Below are 22,215 nucleotides of genomic sequence, written 5' to 3'. Positions count from 1 at the left end.
AAAAAAAGACAGAGAAAAGTTTACTTGTAAATTAGTATGCAATAATTATTAATATAACTATTTTCCTGCGTATGCAAGTTTAAATGCACTAGGGTAAAGTTCAATCGTAAGAGATTTTTTGGAGACACTGTAAGTCCCTTTGAGGCAATGGGTAGAGCAAAGGAAGAAGAGGAAAGCAATCCCAGAAAGGCACAAACGATTCCTTTGAACCTATTTCTCTGCTTGGCTAGTTTAAGATCAACAGGCCAGTTATATTAAAAAAACAATAACAGCAACAACAAAAAAACCAAGGGCTAGGCAGTGCAGAGTTAAGAAGAATGCAGCAGTTCCCCCCCCCAAAGTAATCAGATCCAATTCACCCTTCCATCTATCACCTACTGATTTAACCAAAAAGCCTTTGGCAGTATCTGAGAACATCTGAGATTTCCATATGAATCTCCTGGGAAAACCTCTACTTAAGAATCTAAACGCTGTAGTCACCAATTTAAACCCTGTATTCGCCATCAAGTCATTGTAGTCCTTTGGGACGAAGCCCTGAAAAAGGCAATTATATCGGCCCAAACGAAGAGAAAACCCGCATCCTCACTGTGTATCGTTTGTCCCTGTTTGCTTAAAAGTCTCACCGAGACGGACCCGTTCCTGGCAACCCAAGTCACAATGATTTTTGCATCACTATTCTCAACTGGATGCACCCTAGGATTACAGCGGCGGCGCTCTTTTCCTTAGAATTTCCTGCAAGCCGGCGCTGACTTCGAGGTAGCAAACGCTGCCTTCTGCCCGCATCGCACAGATCTGACAAGAGATCACAGTCTCGGCACGTTGCGGCCTCAATCTCTGCTTAAGAGCAGGAGCCGCGGATTTTTTTTTTTTTTCCTTCTTCCTAGGGATCAACCATCCAAGGCGATTTCCATCCCGGGGATGATCAAAGTCCCCCCCCCACCACCACCACCTTCCCCCCCCCACCTCGTCCTTTCTCTCCAGAATAAAGGCGCCCTTCAGCCGGATGCCGGTTTCGGACACCCCCCCCCCGGACTGCATCCTTTGCCCTTCCCTGGGATTTACGCTCCCTTGCAAACAGTGGGAATTCACTGCCATAAACACGCCTAGGATCGCGGCGAAAGACGCCCTAGAATTTCGCCTGACCTGCTACCATCGCCTCCCGCTCTTGCCCAAACCTGGCGACCCCTGTGGGAAAGACTGGGCAGGGGAAAGTAACCCCTCTGCTTACTTCCCCTGACCAGTCTTTCCCACAGGCCTTTTCATTCCAGCCCGCCAACCTCTCGCCGATCGAGACGCGTCTCGGGCTTCCATTCCGCATTTTCTCCTGACCTCTCGGCCGCCCCCCACCCCCACCCCACGTTAGTTTCAATGCGCCCTGCCCCAAATCGCGGAGTCACACACACCCCCTCTTTCGCCCCCTCCCCTCCGCCCGGTAGCCGCTTTTTCTCTTCCCTCTCTGGTGCTATTAGAAAGCTTCGGCTGAAGGCTGGGAAAACGGCTCTGAGGCAAAAGGAGCGGGCGCTTTGAGCGAGTGCAAGGGGGCGTGTCCTCCCTGGCTTGGCCCCACCTCTTTCTTTCAGCTTTCGGTCTTGGAGCGCCGCTAGGCTGCCAGAGGAAAGAGCCACCTGCTTCGGGGCGGTCGCGATTGGCGTCCCGCTCGTTCGTGCTTCTCTCCTCGGTCGCAGAAGCTGCGAGCCGAGCAGCCGCTTCTCCCGAAAGCCTCCAACTTCGGCTTGTAGTCCCTTTTATTTGGACCCCGTTGGCTGGAAAGTTGCGGACCTTCCGCTGTGGTTCCTCTTCGGAGAAGAAAGCCGTCGCCGCCGCCGCCGCTCTCTGTGGGGGGGGAAAAAGAAAAGAAAAAAAAAAAAAGCCCGCGCCCTCGTCCTTCGTTTCTTCCTTCGGGAGGAGCAGCGGCCGAAGTCGCCGTTTGCCTGGCGGGGAGGCGGAATGGAGATGCCCTCCGCCGTCGCCTCCTGCTTTCCTTGCCGGCTGCAGCGGCAAACGCCGCTCTTCTTTCTCCTGGGGTTGCTGCTTTCTGCCCTTTCCCTGCGGCCAGGTAAGTGAGTGGAGCGATCGGTGCGGGAGCTCAACTTGCGCCCGGCTGGGGACAGGCGCGCTTTGGGGACGTTTTAACCGCGGAGGAAAAGCTGTTTTAGGGTTGCGGCTCTTCGGCCTCTTGGTTTTTCCGGGTTCCTTTTTTGGTTCCTTTTTTTTTTTGCTCTTTCACGGCTGCCTGGAACTTTAGGCAGCCGGATTGCGGCTGCAGGTGGCTCTGGTGTGGCGCACTGGCTGGTCCTGGATCGGGTCGTTTTAATCACGATGCGCTTCCCCCCCCCCTTCGGAAACCGGCTTCGTGCTCCGGACGAAGCTCGGCGTTTGTGTGATTGAGACATCGAGCGCCTTCTCTAGTGCGGGGCGAAGGAAAACGGGGTGAGTGGGTGGGGGTGCGCGGATTGATCAGAACCGATCAGGCTAAAATAACGCGTGTGGATTAGATTACGATTCACACGCGCACACATCCCAGTTTACGTATGCTGCAGCACGTACGCAGGACTGCAATCCCTCACTTATTAAAAGTCATCGAGACTTTTGTAGAAAAGTGGAGACCGTCATCCTGAATGGACCTGAAGCATCCTAGGCTTTGAAAATTATTCCCTCTCTTTTAAAATTGACATTTCTTTTTCGGGTTGGTTTTTCCCCACCTCCAACCCTCACCCTTCCTGGCTTAAATCACGTTTAAGGTTCCACTCTCGTGTATTCAAGCCTGTTGATCTTGGCCAGCTTTATTTCTGACCTCAAGGGCCATTAAACATTGAGCCTTTGATAGGTGGGACTGCCCTGTTTTAAATTCAACTGTAAGGATCGTTAGTCCTCCCCCCCCCCACTTGCATTGTACAAATGACAAAAAGTTATTTATTTATTTTACTTTTATTTGCTGAGGTTTTGTTATAAAAGGAAACAAAATGTGCCTGCCAACTCCTCTTTTAGTTCTCTGGGAAGCTGAGCAAGATTTGTCAGGTACAGAACAGCCTTTATCTTTGGTGGGTTTCTCCTGCTCCTTTTAAAAGTTGCCTTACTGGTTGTGCAAGAGAGAGCAGACCAAGGTGACTTCATCTGCTCTGCACATATACGCACACACAAAACACCAACAGCCATGTCCTTTAGCTCAAAGAACCACAAGTACTATGTCTGTAGCTGGAAAAAAATAGGGTGTGGGGGTAGGATTGCGTGAAAGATCATTCAAGCCAAAGGCTGGTTGAAAGTTCAGAGCAGATTTGTAGATCCTATCAGATTGATTTCAAAGGATTAAATATCATTATAGGAAACCCTTTAGATAAAATTACTGTATACCTGGATAGCAGTTCAATAAATGGAACTAGAGTTCCTAGATGTGGAACACTTTTCTGCAGTTTCTATTCCGCATCTGTATAGTTCTTTACGGACTTCGCTTCTCTGCCTGTGTTATATATGCATGTACACACCACCTTCATGGATGCTGTCTAATTTATTGTTGTACTGTTTGCAGAATTTTAGGGACAAATATATATATAGTCCTGTTACGTATGGTTGAGTCTTTAGGAATGACAAATGGTGATATTGAAAGATTAAGTCAGTTCTTGGCTTGCAGACCCTTGGAAAGTCTTCAGGCAAAAAGTGTGACATCCACCTGGAATATTCTTCTTGATGTTGTAAGATCAGTTAGGATCTTGAGAACAAGGCTCTTCCAGTTCTAAAAGCACGGGTTTTGCATTAATCAGCTCCATTTTGGAGCAAATTTACTCAAATCTGGCAGAATTCCTCATGTGTGTGATTTTCCACTGAAATTTTGGCTTGATTCCTATTATTACTTAAGCTTTTCAGGAATAAAGTAAACGGGACTACTGAAATAGCCTGCATAGTTCTGTTTCCAGTTTTCTCTCCGAATCTATTTGTGTATTAACCAGTACTGGAACAAGAGAAGCAAACTGCAAACTGTACTCTTCCTACACTGTGCAGCCTCTCATTATTCTTGTAGAAAGAGCGTCAGCCTGTGGTGACATTTTGTATTACTTGAAGAGAGCAGTTTTTGTGTGTCGGCCTTTGAATGAATATAGGACCTTTGAGGTGGATTTAGTGTTTTCACATTTGGAGAACCCCCTTATTAACTGTACAAAGGCCAGCTTTTTACTGTGGATACAGAAAGCAACTTTTAAGTATGTGCATGTTTAGCCACATTCATTCCAACTGGTGGTGTTTTGATTAGTACAAATCTAAATTTCTAATTTCAGTTAATGAAGCTAAATTTTCTTGCAATAAAATTGGACACTGCTTCAGTTAAATTTCATTAAATGCAGTATTTAATTATTGTGTCTTAAAGCAGCAGTAGGGTTGCATTTTTAAAGAAAATTAATTGCAGTGCAACATGAAAAGACTAGGAAAGCCTGAATTCAGGGGTTCAATTAAGAATGCAGTTTAATTGATGGTTGTTAGAGAGTAAGCCCACTGAAGACAGTGGGATTTACTTAATGAAAAAAAAGTGCCATAATATAGGATAGGATAGATTGTTCTGTCCCCAAATAAAAGTGATTTTTTAAGAAAAGGAATAAGGTTGCCAAAAATGTTAAATATGGCTATTTATTGGCTTAATTATTATTATTTTTTGTCATCTCAAAACCATTTACTGTGATTGTGAATAATCTTAGGACTTTCTGCTTTGAATTTTTTTCCTTAAACAAGGTAGAAATCCTTAATAATTGTTTTTGCTTTAAAAGAGAATTTACAAGAAATCGAAAATGCCATTTGACTGAGATAGAAACCATTACTAGAAAATAAGTTGATTGAAATCAGTGGCCTTTACTAGACTGAGGCTAGTGTTGCTATGTAGATGCAGATAGACACATGATTATATGTGATAACTATAAGCGTGATAGCCAAAATAGGTTTTCCTTTCAAAAATATAATTTTAGAAATAAGTCCTTCCTTCTTCTAATGTTATACATACAGTACATGCCACTGAAATCCAAGTTAATGACAGTTGGCCAGCGAAGGCATTTTGAAGTAGTGGTGGACTAGCCCAATGGAAACATAAGCTGCTGTAAAAATACAGTACTGTAGCCCATTAGAAAAAGCATTAAAATGACCAATATTGTAAGAATTTTACGTAAAGCTATGCACCTATACTGATGTTTACCATCCCAGGCTTACACCTTGAAGACTACTGTAGAACTGGAAAACGTGGGGCACAATTACTAAAATGGTCATGGGGGGATGAGTGGGAGAATAGTTCAGAAAGAGGAAAAATATAACAGAAACATATTAAAATTGCCAACATACTAGACTGACCCAATGAGGGGAAAGAGGGAGGGAGCCAGTACAAATGTATTGTTTTTCTGATAGTTGGCTGGTGGAATTTGATTCTAATTTGCTCAGAATAGGACAAAACTCTATCTACAAACTCATGAACATTTAGGCTATTAGTGAAACTAGATGTAATTACACATAATGTGTATAGTAATAGTGGCAGAAGATCTTTTAATGTTATTTTCTGGGATCATGAGGCTATCTTGCTTGTGTGTATTGGGTATCTCTCAGATCGTTTTGATGGATTTAATGATCTTGGTTTAGCTTAGCATAGCTTTTTAGTTTTGTAAGGCCTGCCATTTAATTGTTAATTACTTAAATGTTTATTCCTTGTTTATTTCTCATAACTAAAATGTCCATTTCTTAACACCAAATCAAAATATTTTTCTGTACTTAATTATATGAGTTGCTAAATATTCTAAGAAAAATACAGTTGCTTATTTTTATAAATGACTAAATGTACTTAAATGATGTAAGTGAATTGTAAATAAATAATTATAATATTTATAATATATCTATGTAAATATCACTACTATGATATCAATTAGATATATTGGCCACTATTTTAATAAATGTGAGAATTAGAAACATTGAATTGAAGAACATTAACATGAAAGTACATAAATCAATCTGTAGACCTTTTAAGATAGAGATAGAAAACCTGTGGCTGTACAATTATTATGCCCAATTGATTGATTTGATTCATTAAATTTATATAGCTGTTATAGAAGTACTGATCATTTATAGTTCTCTATGTAAAAAAATCCGCTGATTACTTATTCAAAAGTTAATAATCTTATACATATAGGTGCTGTGACATATTTTCATCTAGGTTGACGTAAGGTACCATGTAAATGTTCTATTTTGGGCATGATTTTATAGAGGAAGCTCGCGATTGTAAATTCTAGCTCTGTCTTTTAACTTTCTCAGAGCTAGAAAATAGCAATTGCAAACTACCTTCAAAACATGAACACTGCATGAACTTGTTCATTCAGTTAACAGAGTCATGATTAACTCAAAGGCACCATCAGTATAACATATATACAATAAAATTAAAGAAATACACACATTACATATTTATCCTAGTAAGTCTATTTTTGTACTTTTTAATCTTTTTGCCAATAGATTTACTTTTCTCCATTTAAGGAGATTTGTTGTTCAGGAACATCTGGAAAGTCAATGATTGCCATGTAAATTGTTGCTGTAAATTTTTGATCCAATATTGTATATGAAACTTTGGTAGGCAGATTACAGTGCACCTAGACAACATCTCACTCTCAGGCTTTATCTTCAGTTCATTTTATTTTCTGAGAATATTAGAAAACATACTTTTTGGTAAAGAGGGGAAATTTTCATTTCTCAATGACGGACTGATGTTTAATTCACATTTTATTACATTTTTGACTTATTGTAAGAAATGTGAATGAGTTTATGAATGAGTTAAATTAATCTGTATCAACCAGTCTCTGAGGTTCACCACCTAAATTCCAAATTTTATGACAGGATATTTTACAGTCATTCCAAAAGAAACAAACTGTGAAACCTGTAAATAGTTAAGTGGAATCATATCCACCTAGATTGTTGATGGATTTGCATAAAGTTTTTGTGCACACTGTTAGTTAATAAGTGTCCTTTAATTGAGCAATGTGTAATTCCTATTCACACTTATTCTCATAGCTGTTAATCCAGTATTCTAGTGGAGAAGTTCTCTGTTGGATGTCTACTTAGTTTATGATTCATTTCGCTTTCTTTCTGTATTTACATGTTTTTACAAAGCATCAGTAACTAGTGGCTTAGTATTTTTTCATTTATAAGAAATATACTTCCCCCTCCTTATTTTTATTAAAAGTGATGAAATCGTGAAAAGGGAAAGGAAAATTTCAGCATATAATTAACTCATGTTTGGAATGGTCCTCCAGTGTTTACTTAAAAGAAACTCTATATTGTTCCCCAACTAGTTGTCAAAAAATGATATACTTATTTTATTCTGTCCTTTAAAATTTCTTCTTTATTGATTTAATCTTGATTTCAGTCCTATAGCATGTTTTCATCTTGAAGTTATTTAATCTAATTTTCACTAAATTGTTCACCTTCCAATGCATTGATCAATCCTCATAATTCTTAATTATTTTTAAGAAAATATATAGGTGAGCTTTCTTCAAAGTACAGATACATCCATAGTTAACTTAATTAGTACAGTTTGTATTAGACACAATTGAGAAATGAGAGTATTAATGTTTTAAGAAATACAATAACTGTAATTCCAGCAAGTTTCCAGGCATTTATTTTAAGAAAATGTGGCTATAATGTCACTAGCAAACCAACAGTAAGTGATATAATTCAATGGAATATTATGCCATATATAATACAACTATGTCATATAATTTGATGATAGTAATATGATTTTTATGTATTTTCTAAGGATATAACACATTAATTGCATCACTGTACTATCTGATGATGTAGAATATAATCATACTTCAAAAGAATTCATATTGCATATTACACAATACCTCTATTCTTCAGACTACTATATTAGACAGTACACACACACACACACACACACACACACACACACAGATAGACATAAATATATTTCCAATGTTGTAAAGTTTTAAATAATCGCAATAGGTTTAGGCTGATGTATTTAGTATGCTGGGAAATGTATTCCTTTCCAATATTATTGATCCAGTTATTGTCTTTAGACATGTGACTTTGATTACTGTTTATGTGTGTTGATAAGTACTTTTATGCTTGTGCTGCTCAAGGATAAATTCTTGCCATTGAAGCTCACCATTTGGACCACCCAGTAATCTCCAGTACTATCAGCTATGGCAGGTGTAGATAATCTGTCTCCAGATGTTTTATACTTCAACTATTATCAGCATTAATAAATCCAGCCAAAGGCAAGAGATTATGGGAATAATAGTCCAAAAATAAAGTTTGGCTTACGGAATTTTTTAGGCTGCTTTATGTATTTCATGTTAAACATTTGAAGTTTTGGTGCACATTACTACTAAAATGCTGAATATATTCCATATTGTCCAACAATTCCAAATAACTATGGATGTTCTCAGATGATTATGATGTCAGTATTGGTCTAGATGAGAGACATGTTAATATAGTGCAGATTTTGAACTCCCTGTTGTGACTACAGTATTTTTTTAATTTCAATAAAAGATAAAATTTGATTATTATAACAGAAGAAATTAGGAAATGTCTATTGTATTCAAAATGCTGCAACTGAGCTTCTTGTGGATAAACTAATGGGAATTAGATTAATATTGTTTAAAGATATTTATCCTTGCATTCGGCCCTACGTGTATGGAGTGGTCTGTGCTAATTTTTATGTAAGAAAACATTTCATTTTTAATTAAGCCTGTTAAGTCAAACTTTTCTATGGTTTGGCCTATGCAAATTTTATGACTTTATATTGTCCGGCATACTAGATTTTTACAGAGTAGAACAGTTATAAACAAGAAATTTTATTCAGAACTTCCCTATACTGTGTGTATAAAGGAATGTTTCAAATGTTTTCTAGTTTTTTTTCTTGATATACAGAAGAATGAGGAAACATTACTTTACGGAAAGTTAGTCATATATATGTGAATAATGTAAGAAGACTCAATTCAAATATTATTTAAGTCTTTATGGTTTAAACATGGTTTTAAAGATTGCCATGATGATTTTACTATTTATATTATTGTCAACCTAGTACTATAACATTAGTATAACACTATCCTTTTGGAAAACTAATTAGTAGCTTTCAAAAATTGAAATTTAAGCAATCAGTGTATCTTAAAAACAGAGCCATAGAGCTTGAAATTCATTTGGTAATAATGGTATATTTTTACCATATTAATATGTTTATTTTATTTATTATTTATTTTATTTATTAAATTTATATGCCGCCCCTCTCCAGAGACTCAGGGCGGCTCACAATACATTTTAAAAAAACCATTCTAAAAACATTTAAAAGATTAAAAAACATTAAAAACCTTAGAACACATTCACACCATTCATGGCCGGATCTCACCAGATCGCAAAGCGAGATCAATGGCCCCAGGCCTGCCGGAAAAGCCAGGTCTTCACAGCTTTTCAGAAGGCCAGTAGGTGGGGACGGTTCGGACCTCACGAGGTAGTTTAGGATCAAAATCCGAAGTTATTTATTTATTTATTTATTTATTTATTTATTTATTTATTGGTTCGATTTATGTGCTGCCCTTCTCCGAGACTCAGGGCGGCTTACAATGCGTTAAGCAATAGCCTTCATACTTTTGTATATACCTGCTTAGTAGGGCTTTTGCCCCCTCCCCCCCAAGCGGTGTTTTTTTTATACAAAGTCAGTTTATTGCCCCCACAATCCGGGTCCTCATTTTACCTACCTCGAAAGGATAGAAGGCTGAGTCAACCTTGAGCCTGGTGAGATTTGAACTTGCAGTAATTGCAGGCAGCTGGTGCTACTTAACAGCACTTTAGTCTGCTGCGCCACCAAGGCTCTTGTTATTAAATTATTTTTAATTCTTAGACTTAAATCATTCAAGCAATAAATATTGCTTGAAACCCAGTGTTATTTTTATAGAAAGATCTTTCTACTGTTTTTGACACATGGTATATGTGTCAACTTGTGATATATGTCAGCTGGATTGTTATCATTAATTATCTGATAACAGAAATGTTCAGCTTTTTCCTGTCTTCTCCTTAGTACTGTTCTGTATGCAATTTCCTTACCATTAATTACAAAAAAACATTGCCCTTGTATACTCTGAATGCATTTTTATTATAGCATAGAGAGGATAAATTTTGCACTTGTAAAGGTCATAAATACGAGCACTGGGATACAAAAGTGTAAAATATAATAGTACAGCCAATATTAACATTTTACTTGCTTTGAGAGCATCAACATTTTGAAAATCTATAAGATGCTCCAACCATTTTAAATAGAAGTGGGTGCAATTTAAGCCAATTCTCTTTAATTAATTTATATAATTAAAAAAAATTGTATGTGAAATTGATATACCTGTGTTTAGATATTAGGCAATCAAATTATTATATATACAACAATGTGAAATTACAGCTGTCAGTTCTTTAGCTAGTGTTGGCCTTCATTTTCATTGAGTTCTTCCCAAGAACCTTGGATGTTATAATGTATTGGCAGAGTATATTTGCAGATCCGAGCAGCGTGGCCTTTTGTTTTAACAGGAATTTTATCAGCGTACAGATTTTCTAAGTGTCATCCAGGGCTTTTTGGCATGGCATCCAGTATGCTGATAATGTTGTGGCCCAGCAGCGGCCTGCGCGGATCGTGGCTGATCCCAACGAAGAGGAAGCTGGTGTGGTATCGCGCCAGCAGCCTGCGCAGCTGGCGCTCGCGTTGAAAAGCAAGGAGGCTGAAGAGGATGTGGTGCCAGAGGCAGAGACGCAGCCAAGGCCTTCAGAACCTCCAGAGGCTCCTTCAAGTGGAGAAAGCGAAGTGGAGGAGCTTCTCCTCAATGCTCGAGCACGCAGGGCTGCCAAAAGGTAGGAGTTGCTACTCAGGAGGAGGAGGTCTACTCGAGACTAGGCCTTGAGGATAATTGGTCACTCCCTTAGCCTATTTAAGTCACAAGCAGCTAGTGCGTTCTTGCTGGAAAGAACTCGTATTATTATCAGAGTATTTTAGTTTATCATATCTGGTTTTCTGGGCTGGTTGTCAACCTTTGCCAGTCTTGTTTATTCTTGCTACTTAATAAATTTGATAAGGACCATTGGTGTGTGTAAATATCCTCGGAAATCCGGAGCTGGGGCAGAACAGATAACCAAATTTCTGTCTTCCATTCTCCTATTCCTAGATATTGTCACATCAATTATCTACACTTTCTTTTTTTTCAACCACAGTTAAATCTGGTGTGTCATGTGCCAAGATTTTAAGACTCTAATTATTGTTATGGTTGGTCATAAGTCAGCCAGACGTTTGGACTGGAATAGGCAGATGTTGCTTGATAGTGTTAAAGGTATCATGGCAGAATGTAAAGTGTTCCAAGTAAGCTACCTTTTGCAATTGACTGATGTTGATTTTGTCAATCCTGATGGTATTCAAGCGGTGCTCTAGATATTTTGGGATTGCACCCAAGGTACCTATTATTGTTGTTGCTAACTTTGCTTCCATTTGCCGCAGTCATTCTACTTCTATTTGCAGCTTTTTGTATTTTGTGATTTTTTTCCAGTTTTTTCTCTTCTATTTTTCTATTTCTAGGTACTTCTATACCCATTATCTATTGATTTTTATTATTGTTACTATTATTATTATTTTGATTTTCGTAGAGTTGCCACTTAGTTACAATTTTAAAAAAATTAAAACTATAAGCTGGCAATAATTCAGACATTTAAATAGAAGAACAGTAGAGGGTAGTTAAGATATTTTACCCAGCATTAAACTCATGCTTTTCATTTATTTGTCATTTAAATGCAATGAAAACCTTAGCACTCTTAAATAGATAAATTATGTTTAATACTCTTGATTACTTATTAAATAATTAATACTTATTTAATATTAAATTAATTTCTATGAGTATTAGTAAATACTCTTAGTAGTTTTAATAATTAATACTGCTAATAATTAATTGCTTGCACAATCATACTAATATTAAAGAAATATATTCTAGTTCCAATATTAAAAATGTATGATGTAGGCAGTACAAGTTATTTCAGTGAAACACTTGAAGAGCTTCAATATGAATTGAAGCTAAACATAAATCTGCTACATTTAGACTTTGAAAGGTCATAGGATTACAATATGACCTAATCAAGGAGAGTGTTCATAATTATATTTCAGGAACTGAAAGTGATGGCCTTATCCCGTGAAGAATATGATATGTTAAAGTGTGGAAGTCAGATTTCTAAGCTATAATTTGCTTTCCATTATGTACAAATACATTAAATTTAAAATTAATGGGATTTACATAAACAAAAATAATGACAGGTTTACATTCAGATAGTACATAGAACTACCGTAGGAAAATACTTTTTTGCAGTAATGTTTGCAGGATTGAAAATAAGATTTTAAATTATACAGAAAAAGCTTTTTAAAGCAGTATCTAGGTTCCATATAAACTATTTGAGTTGTTACTACTTTATTCCCTTTCACTTTGTATAATTTTTTTTAAGAAAGAAGGCTGTTCATAGTGCCAAATAAAATGAAAGATTAAAGCCTAAATATAATGGACCGTTGGGGAAAGGGGTTTCACTAATCTGAGTATCAAATGTTGAATGGGACTTTTGAGCTCAAAAACCCTCCAGGTACAGTAGGGAGGGAGGTATGAAAGAAGGGAGGTAAGAAAGAATGAGCTGAAAAAGGAAGATGCATAACAAATTACAGGCATTTGAGCCTGACACCACAAATGGTGATACTAAATATGGGCCCCAACCAAGAGAGGCTAAGGATCAGAAACTAAGAATATTGGAGCCAGAGTAATCACCCAGCCAGACACACTGGGCTCTTCCAGAACCCAAACGATGCCCAGATAGGGGCAGAGGTGAGCAACAAATTGGGAACTAGGCATTGCCAGTTGTGGCAATCCTGGGGATTCAGCAGATTTTGTACATAAAACCCCAAGACCACTGCTATTTTGAGTGTCTGTTGCAGTCATCTTAATTATGGACAGATTTGATATATGGTTTCTCCTTAAGTAAAATAATCTTTTTATCGTATACTAAAAATAAGCATTTCCAGCCATTAGTATTAGCTACAAAATTGTGCCTTTTAGAGGCAATATCTAGCATTGGACATTTTCCACAATAAATCAATTAACAAGTATAAAGTTTTTGACTCATTTTTTAAATTGGGTTGTTCATCTTGTTTTTGGACTTGTGTGGCAAACAGATCTTGTTTTATGTCTTATTTATGCATAGGTTGCAGCTCTGATTCTTTGCGGAATAAGCTTTCTTTTGGACATCAGGATAGTTTGCTCTTTTGCTGGTTTTTTTTTTTTTGCAAGCCCTTGAAGACTGAGCTTCCTCTCAGGCTTCTGGTTTAATATGACATTATCATTTTTTAGTTTATTTCTATTTTTGAGGCATTATTGTTTTTTTATTGTTATAAGGCGCTTTATATTACATATTTTCCTGTATGAGTAGCTTTTGATTGCAATACTGTAGGGACATGTTAAATAAATAACTAAGCAAACAAATATTTTGTGTGAGCAGAAATGAACGTAATTTATAGTTGTCTTTCCAGGAGAGAAACCCTAGCAAGTTTCAGGCAATGGCTTTGCAGGATGGTAATGGCGGTAGCGGCTTCACCTTGATGCATATTAAAGAGCCTGCTTTCCCCTTTTTTTTTTTTTTTTTTTTTGGTCATTTGCCATGAAAATACTGTCAATATATGCATATGCAAATAAACTATACCATTTTAGCAATTATAGTTTAGAACCAGATTTAATTCATATAAAATGAAAGTCTATGTGTGCAGTTTTATGTTTTATATTTCTTCCACAACTGTATTTATTATGGTGGGGGAGAGGTTTACTTTTTTATTGCTAAATGTCCCTTTCTTTCTGTAGTTTCTTTCAATGGAGGGGTTATTATAAATGTACATGTAAATGTTTGTACAAACATATTATCAGCAATATTTTACTGTAGATATCTGATATTGGTCTGAAAGTTTAGGAATAGTTCATTTTGGTTTGAGCTTCTTCTTGGGATCCACCTTGCTTTAGATAAATTTCAAATTTCTACAGAGCTTAGATCAGGATTTGCTAAAATATACAAACACTTTTAAAGAAAATATGGAATATAATTCCACAGAATGTAGTAATACTTACAGTAGAATGATGAAGTTCCATTTTAATTGATAAATTGATTAAGAAATGTAATTGATAATTAAACTTCCATTGATATTGAGCTGTTATAATTCTCTGTAGCATACAGTTGGAGAGATAGTTTTCAATGGCTGAGTTTCTTGTTTTTCTGAAAGTACCTAATATCTTCAACTCAAATCAGCCTTTTGCAACTAGGATTTTGATCAGTGTCCTGCTTAAATCACAGAGTGTGTTTCTTTGTTATTATATACATGCCTCTTTAGGAGTACACCACTCAGGAGAATAATATGCTAACCATATGTTAACACTATATAAGCTCCCTAATACTTGCTCTAAATGTAACTATTTTTCTTGTTCTTGCTGTGTCTTTCATGTGAATGATTAACAAATTTGCTGTAGATTTTATGTGAATGATTAATAAATACTCCAGTGTCTCTATTACCATATAGACATCAGCACTGCTTTCTGAAAAATGTCCATTGAAGTTCAAACAAAACTACTACAAAGCTATTTCAGCTCACATAGCTTGGATAAATCTTTTGAGAATAATAGTTCAGTTGATGATATTGAAGGCTGCTAAGATGTCCAGATGTATCAAGCAAAATCATAGCGGACATCATCTCACAATAAGATCATCTCACAGTGTGATCAAGTATAATCAAGTAGTTTCTAGGACAAAAAGATGACTGAATTCTAAGAGAAATAATTTTAAAAATCCATTTTCTTTCCTCAGTGTTCATGCACCGTGTCCTGAAAGCAGTTATAGGCAACAAATTTATTGTATGCTCAAATTTTAGTAAAAGAGCAGGCCTGGACAATTAATAAAATAAAAAGATAAAATGAATGAATAATGATTAATGATGGATAAGAGATTGTACATTTAAATATGTTGATGAAAAATAAAAATAAAAAACTTTTTAAATAAAAAAAAATTCAGCTGTTATTTTTTTCTATAGAAATTATTTCACGATGGCTTCCTTTAATGAAGCTAAAACCACCTATACTAGGGATTCGAACTGCCTCTCGACAACCTCTTGTCTCCAGTCCAACATTCCTATTCTGCAAGGTGTAATATACCATCTGAAATGCGACTGTAATACATCAGTGATTGGCCAGAATATGCAAATATTATGTATATATCCTCAACTCTAAAAACAGAAACTTTTTTTTAAAAAATTACCAGACAGTGCCTGGTATAGTTTGAATTGCCAAGGCTGTTAATTATTATCTAGCATAGCAATTACTTATCAGAATGAATCTGTTAGGAGAAGCATGACTTTTCCTTCATTCTAATGTAGATATAAAAGCGTCAATCTATCCTCATATATTTCTTCTTTTTAAGTAATTTTCATTGTATTTTTACTCTTCCAGTGTGGCATATAGGCAGTTCACAACATTTCCCTATTATATGCCTGTTATTCAAACCAAACTGATATGTTAGAAAAGGGAAATTGATTTTCTTCTGTCAAGGAATGAACCCACCATTGGCTCCTCCTACAATATTTTTTTCATAGCTGATTCACATTCTTAAGAGTTGTGCTGCTCTAGTTTCATGTCTATTTTTAATTCGACAGTGGTTCCTCACTGACTCAAGCATATTTTATATTTCAAGACACTTATTCTAAAATTGATCTTTCTTCCTAGACTGGTATTTGCTTGAAAGTTCATGATAGGATATTTAGCGCAGTGGCTGAAAATTTAGGGTTTATTTGCTTCGGATACTTTGTACATTAACAAGAACATAATATGCAAAGAGAAGAAGGATGTATTTTAAACAGCTCAGCTAGGAATATGCAATTAACAGTTTTTGGCTAAGAACATAACTAAAAGGTAGAAAATGAGTCTGTACAAATTGCTACGATTATCTCATCACAGTTGTTTTATGTTTAATTAAAATACAAAGAAATCCCTTAACACAGATTTGTGGTTTGGTGGCAGTTTTTAATGAGACTTTTGTGAAAGACATGTCTTTATAGATACTTATCTTTATTAGTTTTGAGATCAGCATATATTTAATTAAAATGCATAGCTATTGGAGTCTGTGATGTTTGTTTCTGTATTTGTTGGTTCATTTTTCTGGCTACAGTTTGTAATCTAATTCAATTATATTGCTATTCAAAAGCATTGTACTTTTTTTTCCTGAAACTGTTGCAATTCATCTCCTAGTATTATGAGCATTTGTTTGACTATTGAAATAACTTACTCTTTTAGGATGTGAGCATTTGAACAAATATTTATATGAGATGGAATCCCATATCTGGTATCTTGCGCACTAGAGATAAATGCAATGTGCTTTACAATTTTTGCATAGCAGTCTGTGTACAAATATGCAAATTAAGACATTGTGGTTTATCCACAGACTGTAATTAAATATTCTGGATTAACTATTATGCAGTGTAGAAAAGCAGCTTGTAAAATCTCTTATCCTTTTGCCTCAGCAGCTCATAGCTTTTTCAGGCCAAGAGTACATTTAACCTTCCAAGTGATGTATGGGTCATAGTCCCAAAAGAAGAAGCAAACAAGATACATGAGCTATCAAATAGTAATTTTTTGTTTTATTTGAATACAAATGCATTTTAAATTAAATATATGAAATAGACTAGTACAAATTGCTGTTTACATGCTTAGAATTTTTCCTTCTATCCTATTAATAACTATTGGAGATATAACAAAACTTCAGACACTTTGAGTATCTGGGCGTTCAGCAGCCCATTTGCCTTTCCACTGTGTGTTGATGTCAAAGTTATTAGACAGCTGTTGAGCGAGTGCCAGAGAGGGCTTCCTGGATTTAAGTCTGCCAGTTAATAGATGAGAAAGATCAGCATGCACAGCAAAAAGTGGATTTCTCAAAATTTTGTTGTACTCCTTCACTAAGGCTTCCTGCCTTCGTAGAGCTGGTGGTGCAATGTGGCTCAAGACGGGGAGCCAGCAAGTAGGAGTAGATTTTATGCAACCGCTCATAATCCTCATGGTATCATTGTACAATATGATACAATAATTGTGCTATTTGAAGAGGTTATAAAGATGGGGAAACTATGAGATTAGAAGTCTTGCCTTGTCTGTTTTGAAAACAGTTTGCATTGTTATTTGAAGATGAAAAAATATAAAATTACAGCAGATTTCTCTTCCATATTTTAAAGATAATTTAAAGCCAGTTAAATTTTGTTTTGGGAAACTGTTTTGTGATTGAGATGGTGAACTGCTATGTTGAGAAAAATGTGTAGCACATGTTTTTAAAGGAAGAATTGTCATGCACTGGGAAAAGTTTTATTTTAATTTTTTTAAAAAAAAATTTTATCTTACAAACAATGTTTCAGGCAGCATTGTGCGCAGTTCAATCTGTTCTACTCCTGTTCTGTTCTGTTTATGCTTTTAAAAATGTTATTGTACTTAATATAGGATTCAAGAACTATACTGAATTAAAATTTTACTTAGTATCCAAATGATCTGCTTATAGCTTCTGTTGCTTTAGGTTTTTTGGTTCCCATTAACAAACTGTCTACTTAGGAGGATGGTAAAAGTTAGCTGTTCTTTCTAAATATAGCACTCACCAATTATACTTTAAAGAAGCTTCAGATGTAAAATTAGTAAAACAAAAGAAATCAGGATCAGAAAAGTCCTAGTGTTCTGTGCTTATGTTGAAATCGTGAAAGGTATCAACCTTATGTTCTTAGATTATTAGGCTGTAAATTATGAAACCATAGAATCAATGGCATGTAAAGAGAAACACAGTTACCTCTAAGACACAGATCCCTAGGTTTCTGGGGGACCCATAGTATCATCTGTTCTAAGACCATGTTTCTTTATCCAGAATGGGAAGTAAAATGGATTTCTTTAGTTCTGAAATCCATGGAGCTTATTGCCATTGTTAACTGAGGCATAACTATTTCCACATTTCACTTTTATGATAATAAATGCAGATGTGAAGAGAGACTACATAATATCCTGCAGTTTCATGACATGCTTCTGTTTGCTTTTTGTATGGTGTGATAGAGGGACAGAAAAATAAATAGGGATATGAGGGACCTCATTGAAATAAAACGTTCATTGAAGGAAAATTTTCTGAGAAAGAAAAGGAAATAGTAAATAGTATTTATTCTTGGGAAATAACATGTCATCATATGGAAAGGGTGATTTTTTTCAATAAATTTAAGATAGGTTTTAGGCATAAGGATGTGCTGCCCCACTTACTCACACATACACGTCAGTGTGGTTTATGGAGAGTTTTATTGGTATTCCCTAGCAGTTCTCTACACCCGGCTTTAGAATTGTTCCAAACGAAGCCAACCACAAGCAAGCCCAGATTAATCCCCTTTTTATGGCCAATTAGTCCATAAAACAAATAGCAAGCTGCTCAAACAAGTAAGTCCCATAAACGAACACAAAGCTTCCAGGCAAAAACCGATAGCCCATCCACGTTAGCTTACTGGCTATAGAAGTTCAGAGTCTCAAAAGTCAATCAAGAAACACAAACAGACACAGGACCACGACCCACACATAGTTCCCAACAACACCTCCTTCTGCCTGCTGTGCTAAATAGCTTCCCGGTGCAGCCTATCAGGAGGGGCAGAGTCTTCTCCTGAGCAATCTGGCAGACCTCCATTTCTCTGCCCTGCGTGTTCCGAGATCCACCACGGCAGGCAGCCTCTCCCCCTCCACTTCATTGGCCTGCAAGCCGTCCTCAGCCAAAGCCTGTACAGTAATTCTCTTTCTGCTGGCCATTCAGGGTCAGTAATTAACACTGTTCCTGATGTGCCAGAATGAACTCATTCTCCTTTGAGCCTCTGAGGAAGAGTCGGAGGAGTCGTCCAAGGGAGACATCACAAAGGAAGACTTTAGACAGCTGTTACAAATCATAATCAGAAGTCTTCCTATGGTGCTCTTTAATAGCTTCACAATCAGATAGCAGTAGACTTATATACTGCTTCATAGTGCTTTACAGCATTCTCTAGCGGCTTACATATTTAGCGGTCAGCATATTACCCCAACAATCTGGCTCCTCATTTTACCGATACTATGTGGACATTTTTACTAACAGTGAATATACAACCTGGATAAAAATGCATTTGACTTCAGCACAATATTATTTCCATGTACTGTGAACATATAATACCAACATAAATCTTACACAGATTGGTAACAGAATGTTTAGGCCAGTTTAATGTTATTGTCTAAGAAAAGGAAAAGCCTTTATTATTGCTACATGACTGTAACTGAAGATGCTGCACTTCAAAGTAAAGATATTTTTGGATAAAAATAAGTGGCTGTAACTGAGCTATAGCCTATCTGTAATAATATTTCTGCAGAAAATACAGTATAGCTATAAAATCTGAATACAAAACAAAGAAATACATGTTGATTGCAATTAAGGGATAAATGGGACAGTTATAAAGATGTTAAAAGACTGCAGTGATTTTAAATTCAGTTAAATTATGCTATTTATTCATAAATGTATGTTGGTAATTCTCTTTAGAAAATGATGAAGAATTGCAGAAGGACTGACAAGAATAAAAGAATGGTTTTAAATATTTTATAAAAGATGAGAAGTGCCATGAAATATTTGACAATTTATTTCAGGCATTAGGTCTGTTACAATTGTTTCTAATATGTATTGTCATTTCTTTCTACTGCTCTCAGTCTGTGTATTAGAACCATTAATTTACTGAATGCATTTGATCTTACATGACTGTGTGCATTACTGAATGTTCATTGGGAAAAGATTAAATTGGAATATCTCTGTTTATTAGAGTAGTTGGGAAGGTGACAGCTTTTTGGAGCTAGGAGCTATGCCTGTTTCAGGATTTAGTAATATAGTGTGAGCCTTTAATGAGCATTTGACTGCACAGTGATTGGGTGGTTTGTCTGTTGTTGTTTCTTTATTGTTGATTGCAAGGTGAAGGATTTATTTGGAGCTCTGGTGTATGGTAGATGTGGGTGTGAAGGTACAATATTTTTTTTTTGAGACTGAACTAGGTGCTCTGTCAGTTCTTACTGTATGAAGAAGACCTGTTCAGCTTCAAGGATTTACTTTGTTCAGCAAAGACGATGCCTTCTACTTCATGAAGTATCAACCAGAAGCAGTAGCCATGTTTACTTCACCACTTACCTAAGAGGATCACTCAAGGTCATTCCTCTATAGACATTGCCATTTGCTATTACACTAGATATGATTTAGAACAAATTAAACTTTCATTCAATCTGTAAATCTAGTCAGGATTTTTTGAATTGTAATAAGTGTAAGATTGAAGAGTTAGGACTGTTCATCTGAGAACTGAGTGGGTTGGAAGCATAAGATAATCATCAGTGGTGGTTTCTTTTAATATGTAATAGAGTGAACAATGCTGGGAGAGTTTCAGGCAAGTTACAACATCATGGGGCATTTGAGAAGATAAATACTGTTCCTTGCTCTTTAGAAAAGTTTACAACATAAAGAAAAAAATGGATTAGCTTTAATTTGGGTGACAAAAGTGTGGAGATGAGCTTTTTAAGGAATATGATTATATACCACCTACAAGAAAGTTTTAACTTTTTAAAAGATTAAGTTTTTGGCTTACTCTTTGTACAGGTAGTCTTCAGTTTATCATTATTTGTTTAATGGCAGTTCAAAGATACAAATGGCCTCAGAAAAAAAGTCACTTATAACCATCCTCAAAATTATGACCATCACACCACTGCTATGGGCACATGATTGCAATTAGGGCGCTTGGCTGCTGGCTCACATTTACAATTGTAGCATTTTTTTTAGACTTCCCAGCCCACTTCTGACAAACAATTAAGGAAGCAATATTCATTTAATGACTGTGTGATTCACTTAACAACTGTCATGATTTGTTTAATGAAGTGGTAAAAATGGTTGTAAAATAGTGATAAAAGTGTTTTGAAGATAATCCTTGCTTTTCTTCCTGATTTTTAGGATACTGTAACTACTATGTAAGAAACCAGCAGTATATAGAGTATAATTAAAAGAACCTTGACTTTGGTATTCTCCGAAGGAAGGGAACGGCAGTCAGACTGGGTTGGACTTCCTCTATGCAGCATGGATCGATTCTTGCAATTGAATAGCTCCACCCTCCTGGCCCCAGTGTTTCGACTCGATCTATGCTGGATAGACATGTCTTCCAGTCTAGCCAGTCCTAACTGCTGAACTTCTGCACATTTCTTCAAATTTGGACTCTTCCTGATCAATTTGGCATTCATTGCCTCTGCCGCTAGCCGTGGAGCCGGCTCGGAACCTGACGGCTGTCAGATTCCTCCTCTGAGGCTTTATCGGCTTCCAATCTATCTACAAGCCGGTGCTGCACTTAAACGGCTTTCGCCCAGCAGCCTGACTTTTGGCTGGAGCTTTGCCTCCCCACGACTAATATCGCAGTAATAGCCTTGAGTTAGCAATTTCGGAGCTTCCTGTCTGGCGGATCGCCTAGCGCCTGTGAGGCTGATTGCTTGATTGCAGCCTTCAACATCAGGAACTTCTCAGTGAGTTTTGGCCGTTATATTTGGTGCGCTTTTGCTCTAGAGGCCATTTTGTTTAGCGGAGATCGCGGATATGGGGGATAGATCAGCTCGCAAGGCCACGACTACTGGCTCTTCGGCCCGCCATGCTCCTCCTGTCAGTGACCCGTTAGAGGGCCCTTCTGCTCAGCCAAGCTAAGTGATCCAGGGCTAATAAGGCCTCTGCCCCGGCCGCTCCCTCTTTCTCCATGGAGGAGCAGCGCCGCCATCTGGCTATGGAAAAGGCATTCTCCAAGGCATCAACTCAGGCTCGGGCCCCTGCTCCTCTGCTGGCCCCTCACACCCCGCCTACATCAAGCTCCCTTGCCCTGGCTGATGACCATGATACTAGGGAGCTATCTCCAGACCATCCCCCTTCTGCGGGACCGGCTCCTCCTCCAGGAAAGGAGCCGTTATTCCAGACCCTGTCTGAGGCCCTTGCGTCAAGGAGCGCTTCCCCTTCTCCAGCCATCGATCCACCTGCTCCGGGTGCCCCACCCCAGTTGCCCGAAGCCTTTGAGGTGCTTCTGACACGGGCCATCCGGGAGGGCTTTGCCCAATGTATGCAGCAGGTCGGTTTTTCTGTGGG

The 22,215-nt window shown here is 37.2% G+C and overlaps 1 protein-coding gene across 1 annotated transcript in view; it reads left to right on the top strand.

Annotated features, from left to right (window-relative positions):
- Positions 1-1,626: 1,626 nt before the first annotated feature.
- The window catches only part of ALCAM (activated leukocyte cell adhesion molecule), a 132,459-nt gene continuing 111,870 nt past the window's right edge, over positions 1,627-22,215 (top strand). The window contains exon 1 of the mRNA XM_070943768.1: positions 1,627-2,056. Within this exon, the coding sequence (XP_070799869.1) occupies positions 1,948-2,056 (109 nt within the window). The 5' untranslated portion in view covers positions 1,627-1,947. The remainder of the gene's footprint in view (positions 2,057-22,215) is intronic.

The sequence above is a fragment of the Pituophis catenifer genome, unplaced genomic scaffold, assembly GCF_029215685.1.
Source record: "Pituophis catenifer annectens isolate HBS135680 unplaced genomic scaffold, rPitCat1.0.hap2 SCAF_4, whole genome shotgun sequence".
Lineage (NCBI taxonomy): Eukaryota > Metazoa > Chordata > Lepidosauria > Squamata > Colubridae > Pituophis > Pituophis catenifer.
Note: the sequence above shows the minus strand (reverse complement) of the source record. Positions and strands in the feature narration are given on the sequence as shown.